Source organism: Salpingoeca rosetta (genome assembly GCF_000188695.1).
Source record: "Salpingoeca rosetta unplaced genomic scaffold supercont1.4, whole genome shotgun sequence".
Classification (NCBI taxonomy): domain Eukaryota; class Choanoflagellata; order Craspedida; family Salpingoecidae; genus Salpingoeca; species Salpingoeca rosetta.
The window spans coordinates 2,182,479-2,197,164 of NW_004754930.1; the positions used below are offsets into that span (position 1 = coordinate 2,182,479).

At 54.8% G+C, this 14,686-nt stretch overlaps 4 protein-coding genes and 1 non-coding gene across 5 annotated transcripts in view; 2 read left to right on the forward strand and 3 right to left on the reverse strand.

Moving 5' to 3' along the window:
- Nucleotides 1-1,329, reverse strand: part of PTSG_01533 (uncharacterized protein) — a 2,004-nt gene extending 675 nt beyond the window's left edge. The window contains exon 1 of the mRNA XM_004997454.1: nt 93-1,329. Coding sequence (XP_004997511.1) covers nt 93-974 — 882 coding nt within the window. The 5' untranslated portion in view covers nt 975-1,329. The remainder of the gene's footprint in view (nt 1-92) is intronic.
- Nucleotides 1,330-1,355: 26 nt separating this feature from the next.
- PTSG_01534 (uncharacterized protein) lies at nt 1,356-5,279 on the forward strand. Its single transcript, XM_004997455.1, has 9 exons — nt 1,356-1,577; nt 1,835-1,974; nt 2,363-2,411; nt 2,556-2,629; nt 2,774-2,983; nt 3,157-3,246; nt 3,609-3,741; nt 4,167-4,266; nt 4,528-5,279. The coding sequence occupies exons 1-9, from the start codon at nt 1,486-1,488 to the stop codon at nt 4,909-4,911; spliced, it is 1,272 nt and encodes a 423-aa protein (XP_004997512.1). The 5' UTR covers nt 1,356-1,485; the 3' UTR covers nt 4,912-5,279.
- A 127-nt stretch (nt 5,280-5,406) lies between these two features.
- PTSG_01535 (uncharacterized protein) lies at nt 5,407-10,700 on the reverse strand (the record flags this gene model as incomplete). The annotated part of the gene is made up of 13 exons (XM_004997456.1): nt 9,248-10,700; nt 8,897-9,124; nt 8,667-8,690; nt 8,397-8,501; nt 8,182-8,241; nt 7,706-7,916; nt 7,436-7,542; nt 7,186-7,270; nt 6,846-6,956; nt 6,564-6,679; nt 6,264-6,367; nt 5,996-6,067; nt 5,407-5,659 (listed from the first exon to the last, which is right to left on the reverse strand). Exons 1-13 carry the CDS (start codon nt 10,595-10,597, stop codon nt 5,407-5,409), a joined length of 2,826 nt encoding a protein of 941 aa, XP_004997513.1. The 5' UTR covers nt 10,598-10,700.
- A 230-nt stretch (nt 10,701-10,930) lies between these two features.
- PTSG_01536 (uncharacterized protein) lies at nt 10,931-14,327 on the forward strand (the record flags this gene model as incomplete). The annotated part of the gene is made up of 11 exons (XM_004997457.1): nt 10,931-11,003; nt 11,304-11,369; nt 11,541-11,659; nt 11,942-12,090; nt 12,316-12,398; nt 12,508-12,565; nt 12,827-12,938; nt 13,096-13,159; nt 13,338-13,438; nt 13,673-13,779; nt 14,025-14,327. The coding sequence occupies 11 exons, from the start codon at nt 10,931-10,933 to the stop codon at nt 14,185-14,187; spliced, it is 1,095 nt and encodes a 364-aa protein (XP_004997514.1). The 3' UTR covers nt 14,188-14,327.
- A 141-nt stretch (nt 14,328-14,468) lies between these two features.
- On the reverse strand, nt 14,469-14,556 carry PTSG_20064. Its single transcript has one exon. It is a non-coding gene; the product is annotated as a tRNA-Tyr (tRNA).
- Between the last annotated feature and the right edge of the window lie 130 nt (nt 14,557-14,686).

Consider the following 14,686-nt stretch of genomic DNA (forward strand, 5'->3'; position numbering starts at 1 on the left):
ACACTCACACTCACACTCACACTCACACTCACACACACTTGCATACTCACACACTCACACACACACACACTCACACACATGTTGACACGTACCCAGAGAGCCGACGAGGAGGATGAGCGTGATGGCGCCGATGACGAGCGATGCAATGGCACACTGAGTCCTTCGCCGGGACTTGGACCATACCCACGCATGCCAGCTGCCGTGCCGTCGCGTACTCCGCTGTGCCGCGTCATGTCTTCCGTGCTGCTCGTGCTGGATGATCGGATATCCACTGCCGAGTCCCACGCAGAATCGTCGTCGTCACCATCCCCATTCCCGTCCCCATTACCGTCGTCATCATCGTCGACAAGAACAATGGGGTCTGTGGACGAGCGAAGCGCAGAGGCGCCAAGCGCGTCCTCGCCATCCACGACAATCACGCTCCCTCTGCGTATCGCTGGCCTGCGTGGCGTGTCGACATCAACGACACATACGTCGTCCGTTTCCCCTTCCTCGTCACTGTTGCACGCGCGCGCCCGCGGGTCGTGCTGCTGGCTGTCATCGATGATGTGGACGGGTGTGTCTTCCTCTGTGGCCATGGACAGTGTGGGGCGCTTGCATGGCGGCTGCTCGTCGTCCTCATCCATCAGGTCAATTGGAGATGCGCGCGTAAACCGTGTGCCTGTCAACCGTGTGCCCGACGCACGGTGCGCGCGGGAGAATGTGTTGGTCATACTGCTGCTGGTGTGGGTGGCGGTGGTGCCCGTGTTGCTGGTGCTGTCGCTGTCGACATCGATGTTGTGTCTGCGTTTTGCGGTGGGTGGATGTGGTCGACGCACACCAATTGGCGCCAACGGCGCGCTTCTGCGCTGCTGCGCCACATCACGGTGCAGCCCGCACGAGACAGCAGGGGCGACGGCTGCACGTAACATGCTGCCTGAATCAGGCTGTGTCTCCATGGCCAGGAACTTGGCGCGCTTCGCCGCGGGATACATGGCGTCGCGTCGCGTCGCGTCGATCACGCGCGCCGTGTGTGTGGGTGGTGATGTGTGTGGAACTGGGGAAAGACAATGCCGTGATGTGACAATCAATGTGAGGATGATATTGACCGTGCACGACGGCAACTCTGAGAGGATCCCCTGGGTGTCAGTGTCATAGACGACACAGTCGTGAAGCAGCAGTTGGGGACGTGATTGGTGGTGGTGGGTGATGGGTGGCGTGATGTGAATGGAGGCTTGGAAGCGAGCAAGGGAAAGTCGTCAACTGCTTGCTTGCTTCTTGCTTGCTTGCTGTGTCGGCGTTGCCGTTGTTTGTGTGTGTGTGTTGGCTGCTGGTGCGTAAGCAAGCAGGTATTGTGCTACTGTTTATGCTGTTGGGCGCCGTCTTAGAAACCGCGCTGTTCGCGACGAGCAAGACGCACAACACACAACACAACACCCTCTTCCTCCCTTGTCCTCAAGCGAGCACATCATCACGCTGACGCTGACGCTGACGACGACGAGGAGCATGGCGACGCTGGCCAAGGCCAAGAAGGAGAATGCCCGGCTGCGGGCATCCACGAAGAAGGCCGTCCAAGACCGGCGGGCCAAATTCAAAGGGTACGCTGCGTGTGGGGTTGGTTTGTGTGTTGTAGTGTTTTGTGTTGCATGTGCGTGTGTGTTATGTGTCGTGTGTTGTGTGTCGTGTGTTGTGTGTTGTGTGTTTTGTGTTGTGCTGCAGCGCCGTGCAGTGCGTGCACCGATGTACACACATACACACACACACACGTGTTGCAAGCACGCAAAGCACTCACCTATTGCACTGTGTGTGTTGTGGTGTTCATGTCATTCGTCCTTTATCATTTCACCGCCAACAGTGAAACTGTGCCGGATGTGAGCAACGACTTGGCGCCATACACACAGCTGCCAGTTCAGGAGGAAGTGATTGCCTCGAAGGAAGTCACTTACGATGAAGGCTGGACGTACAAGACACGCCGCACCAGCTTCGCTCCCATCGGTGTGTATGTATGTGTGTGTGTATTTGTATATGTATGTATGTATGTATGTATGTATGTATGTATATACACTCATGTGTGTGTGAGTGTGTGCGTGTGTGCGTGTGTGCGTATGTATGTATGTTTGTATGTATGTATGTTTGTATGTATGTATGCATGTATGTTTGTATGTATGTATGCATGTATGTATGTATGTATGTATGTATGTATGTTTGTATGTATGTGTGCATGCATGTATGTATGTATGTATGCATGCGAGTATGTATGTATGTATGTATGTCTCTCTAAGTATGTCACACGCACACACACACATGCGTTTTCGTTGGTGCGAGTGATTCATCACCAACTCACCCACGGTGCGTTTCTTCTCGATGACTGGGACAACAACAGAGCCGCACCAGGCACTGCAGCTGGAAGAAGATAACCCAGATACATACTCGTAAGCGTGCATGCTGATGTTTGCCGCGTACATTCTTGACCCAAACACTCTGCTGGGCTTCAACAGAACGACAGGCTCATCCCGTTTGCAAACCGCGTTTGCATGCTTATGCACGACTTTGTGCTGCATTGTGTTGCATTGCAGGCCGCCAGTGGCACGGCGTCGAGCGTCCATGCGACGAATGTCCATGCAACGCACCACCAGCCCGGCACACCGAAGTGCGTTCTCGTCACTGCCTCATCTAGTTTGCGTGAACATCACAAAACACGCACACGCACACTCACACTCACACGCGCACACGCACACGCAAACACCCGCGCGACACACGCGTCATCATCTCATGTGTGCCTGGTGTCTTGTAGGCCGCAGCCAATCACCACGAAGGCCACCAGCGCAGACTATATTGGAGAATGAGTCATTCCCAGTTGAGTCGAGGTTTGCCGTGTGGTGCAAGGCCAACCTCAAACCCGTCCTGGACTCCCTCACGCTCGAAGACAAACACACGTCCGGGCAGCTGCCGGTCGACAAGGTCGTCACCACCATCCTCGCCCTCAGCCCGCCGCTCACAGAAGGTGTGCACATATGTGTGTGTGTGTGTCTGCCTGTCTGTCTGTCTGTCTGTCTGTCTGTCTGTCTGTGTCTGTCTGAAAGCTGAAACAACACAACGCCGAAGGTGTACGTATCATCACCTCACACGTGCATACATGCACGCATGCATGCATACACCACCACGCGCATGCAACAGCGGAGGTGCGGAGTTGCGTTGATGGGGAGCACGCGGCGGAGGGCAGCGTTGTCCGTGAAGGTGTCCTCGACTACGACAAGTGGATTCACCGTACGTGGCACGCGTCCGTCTGTGTGTGTCTGTGTGTGTGTGTGTGTGTCTGTCTGTGTCTGTGTCTGACTGTGTGTCTGTGTTTCTGTGTCTGTGTTTCTGTGTTTCTGTGTCTGTGTGTGTGTCTGTCTGTCTGTCTGTCTGTCCGTCTGTGTCTGTGTGTGTTTGTATGTGTCTGCGCCTGTATCTGTGTACGTGCGTGTGAATGTGCGAACACAACAGGAAAGGAACATCGCGCCTCTATTTGCTGTCTCACAGCTGTCAACTCAAACACAACCGCGTGCATATCTTCCTGCACTCACCCTCCTTTGCTTGTCTCGTCATCCTATACACCCCCCCCCCCCTTTCACACCTTCATTCAGACCAAAAAGTACTTGCTGTGAAAGAGGAGAACCGCGTTCGTCGCACGTCCCTCCCCACCATCCCCATCCACCTCCCAAACCTTCCCAAGCACGCGCCAACAGTCGTGGACTTTGTCACCCTGCCGAAAGTCAGGTGCGTTGTGTGTGTGTGTGTGTGTCTGTGTCTGTGTCTGTGTCTGTGTCTGTGTCGGTGTCTCTGTGTGTGTGTGTCTGTGTCTGTGTCTGTGTCTGTGTCGGTGTCTGTGCGTCTGTGTGTGTGTGTGTGTGTGTGTGTGTGTGTGTGTCCGTGTCTGTATCTGTGCGTCTGTGTGTGTCCGTGTGTCCGTGTGTGTCCGTGTATTTGTGTGTCAGTGTCCGTGTGTCTGTGTCCATGTGTCTGTGCCCGTGTGTTTGTGTGTCAGTGCGTACATGTGTCTGTGTGCTATGTCTGTGTCTGTATCCGTCCATCCATTCATCTACCTGTCTGCGTGTGCCCAGAAGAACCTGATGTCCTGTCACTCACTCGCTTCTTTCTCCTCATCCCACCATCGTTTGTCCCCTGTCGTGTGCGTGTGTTAGGGAGCAAGTCAAGTCGACACAGCAGAAGATGGAGGAGAAGAAAGCAAAGGAAGAGATGAAGCGAACAATCGCTCAACTCGAACGCGTCGCTTTCCACAAGGTATACATGCGTCTGTGTGCGTGTGTGTGTGTGTGTGTGTGTCTGTGTGTGTGTGTGTCTGTGTGCGTGTGTGTGTGTCTGTGTGTCTGTGTGTCTGTGTGTCTGTGTGTGTGTGTGTGTGTGTCTGTGTGTGTCCGTCCTCATTTCCTCCCTTCCTCTCCCCGTTTTCCCATCCACTTCTCTTGCCCATCCACTCTCAATCACGCTCAACCCTCACCACACCACACCCTACCACCCCCATCCCCCTTCCCTGCATCGTAGGTCAAGTCAAAGCCAAGCCGAGAGAAGCTTGAGCAAGCGTACGTCACATACAGCGGCAACCCACGCAAGGCGCGCAGAGCCCTGCAGAAGTACAAGCAAACGCGCACATCCCCAAAGAAATCGCCGAGCAAGTCGCCGACAAAGAGCAGAACACGCAACGGCACCAGCACCAACGGTGATGGTGGTGGTACCAACGTGAACGGAAGCCACTCCCCTTTGGCGAACACCCGCGGGCGATCAGGGCAGCGGGACCAAGACTTGCAGCAGGAGCATGGTGATGATGCCAGTGGTCGTGCGGGGGATGATGCAAAGGTAGTGACTGAAAACGGTGCTGGTGGGAAGGATGGCGGAGATGCACAAGCGCAAGCATCTCAGGAGCAGTGAGTTCAACCGATGGTGTCTGTGCCTGTGTTTGTGTGTGTGTCTGTGTGTCTGTGTGTCTGTGTCTGTGTCTGTGTCTGTCTGTCTATGTCTCGTACATTTTCTCTGTTCCCTTCTTTTCTTCTTCTCCTCTTGTCCTCTTCTCTCTTCTAAGTTACCTGCATCGCTTTGAATGTGTGTGTGCGTTCTGTGTGCTTGTGTGGCGTCCGGCTTGGCTGTTGCGTGACACTTGCTGTGATACTTGGCTTTGACAGTGTGTGCGAAGCGTGTATTGTCGTGTACGCAAATTGGAGCCCAGTGTCGTGTGTGGTGATGACAACAAAGCAGAAGGAGCAACACCCTCTTGTGCAATGAACGAAAACAACGTGCAGTAACGATTCGGGGGAAACCAAACACGTGGCACATGGTCGTAGGCGACAAACAAACAACAACACAACACCTTACTATGTGAAATGACAACCAACAACAACAACAACCACGGCAGACACTGGTGACAATTCACAGAAACTCGTTGCGGTACAGTCTGCGCGCGCGTTTTGCAATGGTGCCGTGTGGATCCCACGTGGTGATGGCGTCCACATCCGCTTGAGGGATTGCATCATAGCCGTAAATGGCGCCGGCAAGCTGGCCCGTGATTGCCCCGACCGTGTCGGCGTCACCCCGAAGGTTCACGGCTTTGAGGACAGCAGCGATGTACGAGTCTGTTGTCCACACGCAATGCAGCGCCATCGCCAGTCCATCCATGCTGTAGCTGTTGTTATGGAGAAAGGATTGTATGTGTGTGTATGTGTGTGTGTGTGTTGTGTGTGTGTTGTGTATATGTACGTGTGTGTGTGCGTGTATGTGATGTGTGTGTGTGTGTGTGTTGTGTGTGTGTGTGTGTATGTGTATGTGTATGTGTGTGCATGTGTGTGTATGTGTGTGAGCAGAAAATCAGAGTCCTTCTTGACAAGCGTCCATGGCCGCCAACAAAGCCATGCAACCAACGCATAGGCATCCGCACACGACACACAACGCACACAACGCACACAACGCACACAACGCACACACAACACACACACACGCGGGACTCTCAAGGGGTGCGCACCTGCCAATATATCCCGGCTGTGATGATGCGCGTGATTCACAGAATCTGTAGTCTTTGCTCTTCCAGTTCCACCTGCAATGGGCGGGGGAGGTGTGGTGGTGCATTGGTGGAGGTGCATTTGGTGGAGGTGCATTGGTGGAGTGCGGCGGTGATGTGCTAGTCATACATGCAGTTCAGCAGTGCAGGTCGCCGTGTACATGGGCTGCGTTTGCTTTGCTGCCCACAGAGGTGCTAACTCCCAGCAACTTGATCGACCACCAACACTCACTTTCGATCGTTCAGGTCGAGGTGCCTGTTCTCTGCGTGCTCCTCCTCGTCCATGCTCTTCGCAAGACACGTGATGCTGTACGACTCAGGCCCGCTCGGCGTAAACTGAACAGCACAAGGCCAGGATGGGGATGATGCGGTGTGTGTGTGTGTGTGTGTGTGTGTGTGTGTGTGTGTGTGTGTGTGTGTATGTGTGTGTGTGTGTGTGTGTATCCAGCAGGAAGCAAGTCGCCTCTCTCCTCCACTTCCTGCCTCTCCCTGCCTCCTCCTCTTCTTTTCACCGCCCCCCTCCCCTCCTCACGTCGATGTTGCCGAGTGCCAGCTGTTTCACGTCTTCGGGCGTCGCGTCTGCCGGCGCCGAGATTGCGCTCATCATGATGTGCGTCAGCAGACATGCGCAGTGCGCTGCCTCGTGGCCTGTGAACGTGGCGTGGCGTTGGAGTGTGAGAATTCATGTATGTGTTGGAGGGCAGCGCATCAATCACATGTGCAATTGCACACAGAGACACACAAGAAAACACACACATGCACACATGCACACATGCACACATGCACACATGCACAACAGCAGCGAGCGAGTGACCTTGGTGGGTTGTCTTGCTCTGCTGCCAGGCGACGGCCTGGGCGGTTGCGGTGTCGTTGGCGCGAGCGAAACGAATGGGGACAGGGGCAAGGCGCATGATCGAGCCATTGCCTACAGCAGACGGGGGAGGTGAGGGGGACAAGGAGGAAGGACGAAGAGAGGAGTGACGGGGGAGGGGTGGCGTGTAGAAGAGATGGGTGTGTGGGTTACGGAGATAGAAGGTCACAGCTAAGGTTGAGAAGATGAAGGGGAAGAGGGTAAACACGACAACGAACGCAGGACACGTCATATGATGCGCTTCTCGCAAGAGCACACGAGTTCCCATAATTGCACAGCGCACCTGATGTGGATGTGTCCCCCGCGGTGGTTGCTTGCCGGTCCGCGTAATCGATAAAGGGGCGCGGACGCACAAACTCGTCAAGCGACTGCAAGCGGGGAGGTATGAGGGGATGAGGGGATGAATTCGATGGCGTGAGCGCAGGCTTTCGACACACACACACACACACGCATAGCACACACACACACACACACACACGCATAGCACACACACACACGCATAGCACACACACGCACAGACACACACAACGTACGGCGCCAATGTTTCCACCAAGGCCGACGGAATGGCGAACGGGATCGTCGTGGCCAAAGGCGTTGTTGTATCCATGGCTCCACCAATACAGGAAGCGAAGGCGAAGGTCTGTTGCAGAATGGCAGTAGAAGCGTGTGGCGGAGGTTGGGGAAGAGCAAGAGGTGATGTTCAGGAAGAGGTGGGCTGTGACACATGCATCCACCACAGCACACGCAACAGAGATGCTGGCGTACCATCCATCACATGAGGCTGACTCCCCAGCTGCTCGTACCGCATGGGTCAAATCCCTGGTGGGTGAGGAGGGAGTCTGCAAGACAGAGCGCCATGCTTGCGTCGTCTGTCCACTGGCCAGGCTTGAGCCTGAAGCGATTGTAGTGCGACGTGTCCTTCCACAGGCCAGATGACTTCTCCATGCCCTTGTGCTCTGTCGACCCGTAACGCACAGCACTAAACTCCAGCGGCGCCCCCAACGCATCGCCATCCTGCAGGGATATGTGTGTGCGTGTGTGTGTGTGGGGGGGGGGGTTGTGTGTGTGTATGTATGTATGTGTGTGCGTGTGTGTTTGCATGTATGTGCGTGTGTGTGTGTGTGTGTGTGTATGTATGTATGTATGTATGTATGTGCGTATGTGTGTGTATGTGTGTGTGTATGTGTGTAGAGAGAGGCACCCTGACATTTGCATGATGCATATGCATGTGCAGGATGATGATGTGATGTGACTGAGTGTGACATCCACCGGGACGCACCACCAGGCCCATCAGGGCGCCCATCGCACGCGCTTCCTGCACAGACTCTGGACGAACGTGCTGCACGCGCCATTGGTGCGCCAAATGGTCATGTGATGGTGTGACATGAATGCGAGCGAGTCGTGTGGGCGACAAAACGCAAACATACACACACACACACACATACACACACATACACACATACACACACGTACCACGCACATACAAATTCACACCTCTGCCTGCAACTCCTCTTGTGGGAGGATGGAGTACTTGCACAGAGCGACGGGGCTGAGTCCCTTCGTCACTTGCTCCTTCAGCGCATCTGGATACACAAACAGCTGTGTTGTTGCACACGAAGCAAACAAGTCGTTATGGGTGCTGTCATGCCATGTCATGTCGACTTGGTCAATACCACCACAACAGATAGCCAACCGCCACACCCTCACTGCCCGCTCTCTTTTCCTTCTCCTGCGTGTTTCCTTCCTTGACTCTCGATCACTCACATTGGCTGGGATCTCCCGGTCTGGCTGAGGGTGATGAGACATGGTGCCGTGTGCGATGATGAGGGTGCGATGATGAGGCAGTGCCGCTGTGGGAGGTGTTGCGGAGCGGAAATGAATGCGATTGTGTGCAAACAGTGGACAAGACCCGCCGATGTGACTGTGCAGTTTATTTTTGGCATTCGGACGACACATCATCACAGTGTTGGTGGTGGTGGGAGTGGAGAAGGAACGGTTTGGATGGTGTGAAGGTGTTGCTGCATCTGCAGTCGTGAGGCGAGGCACTGGCGCGTCCAGTCCAGCTCCATCATGATGTGCTGCCGCAGCTTGAGCAGCCGCGACACAGAGAACGTTGTTGTGGTGGTGGTGGTGGTGGCGGTGGTGGCATTGGCGTTGGCTGAGGGCACGGGCACCCACTGCTCGCGTGTTCTGCTTGACTCGCAGTGCTGGTGTGGTTGGTGCTGCGTGCGTGTATTGTGCTGGTGCTGCGTGCGTGTATTGTGCTGATGCTGCGTGTGAGTATTGTGCTGAAGCTGCGTGCGCGTATTGTGCTGGTGCTGCGTGCGTTTGTTGTGATCATCAACATCATCATCTTCTTCTTCTTCATCTTGGTGATTTGGGCCACGTGCCTTGGCGCCATCATCTCGCACCCCGCGCACATGATGACTATGGCTGCTGTGCGTGGGTGCATGCGGGTGGCGATCAATGCCAGCTGTTGCACCGCCGCCGCCACCACTGCCGAATGCAACAGCAGCAGGGTGCTCAGTATGCCTTGCTTCGTGCTCTCGACTGTGGCCGAGCACGTGCGCTGGTGAGTGCAGCGATGAGGCCGGCGGTGATGGCGTTTGCAGCGTGTCTCGCGTGGAATCCGTGTGGGCAGGCGAGCTGTGTACCTCCTCCGAAGGGTCGGGCGTAGAAATGGTCGATACAGACAGCAGCGACAAATCAGACAGCGCCATCGACAAATCAGGATCATCCACGTCATCGTCATCATCAACCCACTTCTGCTGCTGGTGCTGCTGCTGTTGCTGCTGCTGGTGGTGATGGTGGTGGTGGTGATCGTGCAACCCAGGGACTGTTGTGTGCACCGAGGCTGTCTCTGGTGCCATGTCACGGCCCGTGTCTCGCCTGGCACCAACGGTCGCAATTTCGGGCACGACCTCTTCACGCAGGCGATGCTGTCGCCTTTGTTGGTGTTGTTGTTGTCGTCGTTGTTGCAGCTGTGGAAGCTGGGGGTGGTCACAAATGTGGCCAGCTTCTTCCTCATCACCACCGCCAGCACCAACGGAAACCGGCACCTCGCTCTGCACCTCATCATCGTGGCGTGGATGCACATCTGGAAACAGCCACAGAGTCGGGGATGTACATGTGCCCCGCGCCACGTGTTGCTGTTGCTGTTGTTGTTGCTGTTGTGTAACGTGCGTGTCTTCCCTTTGCTCCCTTGTATGCTCCTGCTCATGGGTGCGTCCAACCTGCAGTGCGCTATCACTCCTTCTACGTTCTTGATCTTCCTGATCCTCTTGATTCTGGTCCTTCTGCCCCTTCCCACACTCCTTTTCGTGTTCCTCCCGGTGCTCCTCCTCGCTTTCCTTCGATTGTCCTCGTTGTCGTTGCCGTTGTCGTTGTTGTTGTTGTTGTTGTTGTTGTTGTTGTTGTTGTTGTTGTTGTTGTTGTTGTTGTTGTTGTTGTTGTTGTTGTTGTTGTTGTTGTCGTTGTTGTTGTTGTTGTTGTTGTTGTTGTTGTTGTGGCGTGCACAACCATGGGGCGTGCGGCGACGAGACCACGGGGCGGAGCGAGTTTGGTGGCCATTGCACCTGTGCCGCGCTGCCCTCAATTGCCAGCACCAGGTCCTCAAACTGCCTCCGTGTTCGCCGCATCACCACATATCGGCGCCACCGTCGCACAGCATCAAGCCCCGTGGTCGAAGTCCTCATCCTCGGGCGTGTGTCGGAGCGGATGGCAGACCACTCGATGATGAAGGAGACAAGCGAGGAGCTGTTTGCTTGTTGTTGTACTTTTCGTTTCGCTGGCAGCGGTTACGGAACAATGCAAGAAGATTTCACATAATTTTCGGCAGGTTGTGGAAGCTGCTGAACGAGCAAGCAAGAAGCAAGAAGCAAGACGATGTGCAGTGGTGGTGGTTCGTTGGACAAGAGCTAAGTTATGAAGTATTTCTGACACGCCCCTGATGGTGTGATTGGTGGTTCCTGCAAGGCACTACGTAAGGACCTTCCCAAGCTAGACCGGCTGCAAAAAGTATATTCAACATGATCAAGGTTCCAGCCGCTCCTGCGTCGCGCTGCAGCGAACCCGTGTGTGTCCCGTCTGGCTCTAGCGACGGTAAGGTAGCATTCCGGAAAGAGCAATGAACGTCGGTCGCTGAGACAGGCTACCCCCAACCCAAGGGCACTTTTCTCCGTGCTTGACTCCAGGAGATCCTGAGCATCCATATATGGTTCAACGGGCGCGAAAAGCACGCCCCACATTAGAATGTCAAACGACGATTCAGGCTAGCACAATCCGTAATAAAGACAAATCACACCATGAAGCATGGGGGCGGCAGGATGTAGCAAGATACAGGAGAGAGCGATTAGGACATCTAGTGGGGTGCCGTCCTTGCTCCTTTTATTGGTACGGAAGGCTCACGAAACACGTCCTCCGTTCTCTGCAATCTAGAGGCGTCAGACTTGACGATCCGTGGTCATGGTAAATTCTCGACCCAAGACGATGTGCAGTGGTGGTTGGTTTCCTTTTGTGTTTGCAGCGCTGCTGCTGTTGAGTGGTGGTTGGTGTTGTGGTGTTGGTGTTGGTGTGAATGGAGGAGGGCCACAGATGGTCGGAGTGCAAAGAAGAGGGCAACACAATGTGAATGTGCAGGGGACGTACACAAACCGGTCATCGACAGCAACCACCCTGATCCGGGGGTGTTGATCCAAGATGGCGTCGTGTACGCCGTCACCACCAGCGGCGACGCACCAGACGCCTTTCCCATCATGGTTCGTGCGTGTGTGTGTGTGTGTGTGTGTGTGTGTGTGTGTGTGTGTGTGTGTGTGTGTGTGTGTGTGTGTGTGTGTGTGTGTGCGTGCGTGTGTGCGTGTTTGTATATGTGCACATGTGGATGCTGTGTTTTGATTGGGACTGGTTCCGCCTTGAGCATGCGTACCCGCTCACTGCCATTGCTTGCTTGTGTGTGCTTGCTCTCTGCACATACCTCATGATGCACGTGACATACGCACACACACACACACACGCACGTGCTGTTGCTGCTGCTGCTGCAGACATCCACCGACATGGTCAACTGGAAGTTGTCTGGACACGTGTTTCCTGCAAACGCCGCTGGCAGGCCCACGTGGGCCGTCAGAGACTTTTGGGCACCAGAGATTCACCGCATCAGCGCTTCACAGTACAACGTGTACTTTGCAGCACGGTGCGCAGTGTGTCTGTCTGTCTGTCTGTCTGTCTGTGTCTGGCTGTCTGTGTCTGTCGGTCTGTGTGCGTGCGTGTGTGAATACATATGTGGTGTTTTGTGCTTTGTGTTCGCATCATGTTGTTAGCCGTCTGTCTGCCATCCTCCCCCACCCCCACCCCCACGCTTCGCTTGCCCTCGTTGCTACGACCCACAAGTTCAAGCTTCGTTGCACCGCCACCACAGCCACAAGGACGGCACCTTGTCCGTTGGGGTGGCTACGGGCCCAACGCCCCTTGGCCCATTCTCTGATCTTGGCGCGCCTCTCGGTGCGTTGCAAGTTACACATGCCATCACACTCACAGTGCACGTTCTGTTCTGCTTTTCGCTCGCGTCTCACAGTTGGATGGTGCACACGCTGCTTGCTGCATGGTGCAGTGCACACGCCCGGAATGGGCAACATTGACGCGTCCTTCTTCCGCGACGGCGACAACGAGTCAGTGCTTTGAAGAGATGTTGGCGCATGGTGTGGTGTGGTGTGGTGTGTTGTGCTGTGTTGTGTTATGTTATGTTGTGATGTGTTGTGTTGTGTTGTTTTGTCGGGTTTTGTGTATGCGTGTGTGTCTCTCTCTGTTTGTGTCTCTCTGTCTGCCTGCCTGTCTGGCTGTCTGGCCGTTGCTTCGACACCTTGCGCTGTGCAATCTCGACAATACCGCTGTCTCACCCGCTACTCATGTTGTGCGCGAATACGTGATAGCTATGTGATTTGGAAGCGCGATGGCAACGGCGCAATACCGCCCGTGCCCACACCCATCTTTGTCCAGCGCGTTATCAACAACGGCACCACCCTGGCAGCAGAGCCCTACGTGGTACAATCGTTTTATGTGTGTGTGTGTGTGTGTGTGTGTGTGTGTGTGTCATGCAGCGGATTCGCCCCTTGCCTTCTTCTTCTTCTGCTGCTGCTTTTGCTGATGCTGCTGTGTTGATGGGGCTGCTCTCACGCACCACCGACACCTCTCATCACAGGCCATCACCAATGACCAGCCGTGGGAAGGACCTCTGGTCGAAGGGCCATGGATCGTGAAGCAAGGTGTGTGTGTGTGTGTGTGTGTGTGTGTGTGTGTGTGTGTGTGTGTGTGTGTGTGTGTGTGTGTGTGTGTGTGTGTGTGTGTGTGTGTGTGTGTGTACGTCGCTGCTGCAAGCAGCGATACGTGTACGTGTCCTCCACCACGCTCACACAACGACCACGCGTGCACCCACTGCTGCAGGAGGGATGTACTACATGTTCTTCTCGGCCAACGGGTTCACGAGTCCAAAGTACGCAATTGGCGTTGCACGCTCCCCAAACATCACCGGCCCTTACGAGAAGGTGTGTGGGTATTCGGGAAGGCGAAAAGGGAGGGAAATGTGCTTTGCATGATGCGTGCACGATATCACTGCGCACGACGTGGCGTGACTGAGAACTTGCGCTGCTCGCATTCACTTGTTACAACATATGTGTGGTTGTGGTTTATTCTTCTCCTCACTTCCCATCACCTGGTTGCGAATACAACTAACCCGTCCAAACACCACCACACCACCCATCGCGCATTTCCCGCGCCAGTATGCCTCCAATCCTATTCTTCACCGTGATGCAGATGCCTCCAACCCAGCCGGGTTCACGGGCCCGGGACACTGCTCTGTCGTCCAGACACCACACGCAAAGCAATGGTGTGTGTGTGTGTGTGTGTGTGTGTGTGTGTGTGTGTGTGTGTGTGTGTGTGTGTGTGTGTGTGTGTCGTCGCTTGGTTTGTGACCATGTTTGTCCCACGGCTGTTCCCTTTCTGCACTCACATACTTACTCCCGCCTTTACTCCCACGCTCTCACACACACTCTCACACACACACACACACACCACCATACACTGCCATACTCCCATGCACCACCACTGACGCTCGCGTGTTTTGCCAATCAGGTATGTCGTGTATCATGCGTGGCACAACGGCAGGATTGGCGGATCGAACCCACGCATCATGGCCGTGGACGAGCTGGCGTTTGATCAGGGCGACCACTGGCCCCACCTGACGCACAACCGCACCACCCCATCCTTCACCCCACAGCCCTTGCCTCAGGTGTAGCGTAGCCCATGCGCGTGAGTTTGTGGTTGTAGTAGAGTAGATGGAAACCTGGAAACAGCACGCGACCGAGGGTTGCGGCTGGCTGTGTTGTTTCAGTTGCGTTCTTTTGTCCCTCTGGTCAGTAAGAAGTACAAAACCAGAACGCAATGAAAGAAGAAGCAGCATGTGGTTGATGTGAACTTGCAGCACCTGCGCGTATATGTGTGTGGTGGTGGAAGCAACTCGCATTGCACTCGCGACGACAACACAAGCACAACAGGCGTCAAAAGGAGAAAAATTAATCTCACCGACTGGAATCGAACCAGTGACCGTAGGAATTCTGAATTAACCGTCTACAATCCCACGCTCTGCCAACTGAGCTACGGTGAGAACGTTGATGAAAGAAAATGTGGAAATTGCACTCATCAAAAGTAGTCAGCAAGCAGAAGTGAATGTGTGTGCGTTTTTGTGTATGCGCGCGCGCGTGTGTGTGTGCGTGTGTGTGTGTGTGTGTGGGGTG